Raw genomic sequence first — 3,060 nt, forward strand, 5'->3', positions numbered from 1 at the left:
AATTTTTGAGAATTTAAAATTGCATTCATTGTGTACCTGTGACATAGATGAACCACTTTTGTTATATGTGTAGCATTTTGACTAAGATCAATGGAAATAAAATACAATGGCTAGGCAACTCAGGACATCTAACACACATTTTAACATGAGCAAATTAGTCTGAATGATAAATCAAAAAATTCCAGGCCTACCAAGTCTCATGCATTAAGGAGAGAGGCCTTTGGAACATTTAGGAACAGTTGTAAAGTCTTTGCAACAGACCCTTAGCTGGTGTAAATCAGTGCAGTTCCATCAAAGTCAGAGATGTCTCAATTTCTAACAGTAGAAGAACTGCCCCTTCATGTATCACACTAAAAAAATTCACTGAGTCTGCTGAAGTGACATCTTAAGGGGAATTTTTTGAAGTCTCCTTCATTCAGAATTGTCAGGTCTGCAGTTATTCTGGCCAAATGCTTTCTATTTCTCCTGTATTTACTGTTTTTTTAAGAGTTTCTATTTGTTTGGTAACTGTGCTGTTGCTGCTTTCCCTTTCTTCTGCTGAGTCGGTAACTGAAGGACACTGCAATGGTATTAGATATCAACAGCCAGAGTCTAGTTCTCTGCTAGGCTGGAGATCCAATTATTATGAACTCAGGATCTGAAACCGAGCAGACTCAGGGGCAGATCCTACCTTGGGATCGAACAGCACAGACCCATGTTGAATCCCACTGAAATCAATGGGATTAAAACACATGGGTGCAGGGGCATCTGCTACTGGATCCCAATTCAAAGTTAGAGTTTTTTATTTAATCTGGATACAAGAAGTTCCTCTTGAAGTCAGAGGCCACTTCTCCAGGTGAAGAAGCCTTTTGGAGTCTGTACCAAGGTGAATAGAGAAAGAAGCTGCACCTTCTTCCAGAAACCATTTTAGCCATGAAAGTGCTTGTACAGCTCTATCAGCTTGCTTCTAGCCTTCATAGTTCCTGAAATACCAAGCCCTAGAACAAGTCCTGACTCTTCAGTCTAACCATGCTACTCTTGACAGCAGCCCTAAGGTTGCACATAACACAAGTGAGTTATTTTCATTCCTTGCTTTCCTGAAGGTCAAGGTTAGTGGCCCAAATGGCAGGATGTTTGTCTGAGCAACTTCCCGAGGAGACACCTATGTTGGAATGATAAGGTGAAATGCCGAGATACTTGTAGAGTCAGAACTCCAACAGACTGCCATTTCAAAGGGGGTTCCCTGAGTGAAGACTTCAGGATTTGGCCCATCATGGTTTGAACAGCATTTTGATCATTTCCTGCAGGTTTAAATTTGTGTTTTGTAGGCTTATTGTTGTCCTTCATCTGAGACTTTTATAGAGGGGTTTGTGCTGTTTATAATTCCAATTGGTCAAAACCACCCAGCTCCTAGTGAAGGCTGGAGGTCCACCTACTCATACAATGTGGAAAAAGAATGCTCTTGGTGCTAGCAGTGGCCATTGTTCACTCCAGCTTGCTACATTCTCTTTGACATGGGTCTTTTCCCTCTTAGAGCTCTCTTGGGAAAACACCAGAGAAATCAGCTATAAACTGGTTCCATTTTTTCTGCCAGACGTCTTCAGCTTTAGCTTTCTCCTCTGGCTGCATGGAGCTGTATCTGCAGGGGGAAAAGGAACCAGGATCAGACTGGGACAGAAGGGGAGGGACAGCATACTTCAGGATCAGTGACCAAAATGAAGAAAAAGAGAGAGAGAGATAGAGATGGAGGCTTACTCTTGCCTCGGCTGCAAGTTTAGAAGCATCCCCTGGACTTATTCCTATATGGCAGAAAATAGAAGGTCCCTCACAACTCTATTGGAACACTAGGGTTGATATGGGTATTGATACCAGATCTGGCAAAGGATTCAGGTATATGCAAGAAGGGAGAATAGACACACAGGGAAAACAGACAAAGAGATGTTCTATTAACCAAGCACAGAGTAGACAGTAGGATCCCCAAAGTCCTGAGCTATGGGGCATTTAAAAAGAGAATTTTGAGTCTACATGTGTGCCCAACTGCACAGTTGTTACTGCATAGTCATTTAGTACTTACTTTAGAAAGTACTAAATGACTGTACAGTAACCACTGATATTGTGCAGTCCCAATGCCGCACAGGTCATTTCCAATCCTGCTGCACAGCAGTTCGCTGCTATTGCGCAGCAGCAGCATCACAGTTCATGCCTGCTGACACTATGTCGCTGTAGCAATGAGCTACATAGCATCTCATGTAGATGCACCAGCAGAGTGCTAGCCCATCTGCAAAGGGGCTTAGGTGCAGAAAGTAAAACAGGTGGGCATACTGGGCAGCCAGGCATCTCTCTTGGTATAACCCAGAGTGTGAGAGCAGCAACTCACTTTAGAGAGTTCAATGCCAATTGTTTCAAGGTCCTCAGATCAGCATTCATCCCTCCAATGCCCATGAACACTTCATAGAAGTCATACGACACTCCCTTTGCTCCAAAGACAGATGGGTCATCTGGACTGACCACTATGGGGTGTCCATCAGCAATCAGCTCAGCAGCAGGATGGTTCCTGAGATCAGATACTAACTTCAGGACCTTGGTGGTGGGGAAGAAGCCAGGATGAGTTATTCAATTCTATATATTTCTACTGTAAATGTATACATTCATGGTAACCTCTTCAGCGACTGTGTTTTTATTATGCATTTGCCAGCACAATGTAGTGTGCAACATGGTTTCTTCCCCCACAGGTACACTGTTGTCTCGGTTTTCCCGCCTTCTGTGCCCCCAGGGACTTGTGTATCACATTTAGTTCTATTTCAAACTAAAGCCTTTCTTTCTTTTGAATCTAGTTTATTAACTATTATGAAACAAAAGGTACATGTCCTCCACCCTTATTATCCAGGCTTCCTCAGGACATTCTTGCTTGTCCCCCTCCAGGCTTTATAGGCACTTGTATCAGGTCTCTGCCCTTCCTAAGCCCCTCACTAAATCTAGTCCCAAGCTTCTGACCTTTGTTTTGGAGAGCTGTCTCCCCTTAGACAAGAGCCCTATACTAGATTGAATCCTGCTCCCATTCCAGTGTAGTCCTTCCCTCTC

General features: G+C 43.4%; 1 protein-coding gene across 3 annotated transcripts in view; it reads right to left on the bottom strand.

Annotated features, from left to right (window-relative positions):
* Positions 1-3,060, bottom strand: part of CECR1 (cat eye syndrome chromosome region, candidate 1) — a 54,018-nt gene continuing 50,958 nt past the window's right edge. For 2 of the 3 annotated variants that reach the window (XM_019515550.1, XM_019515551.1), the window contains exons 9-10: positions 2,357-2,559; positions 1-1,618 (exon numbers count right to left, since the gene is read on the bottom strand). In XM_019515550.1, the coding sequence (XP_019371095.1) occupies positions 1,510-1,618; positions 2,357-2,559 (312 nt within the window). In that variant the 3' untranslated portion in view covers positions 1-1,509. The remainder of the gene's footprint in view (positions 1,619-2,356; positions 2,560-3,060) is intronic. The other variant, XM_019515552.1, reaches the window with a different exon arrangement.

Source organism: Gavialis gangeticus, unplaced genomic scaffold, assembly GCF_001723915.1.
Source record: "Gavialis gangeticus isolate Ggan-Ray unplaced genomic scaffold, GavGan_comp1, whole genome shotgun sequence".
Taxonomy (NCBI): Eukaryota; Metazoa; Chordata; order Crocodylia; family Gavialidae; genus Gavialis; species Gavialis gangeticus.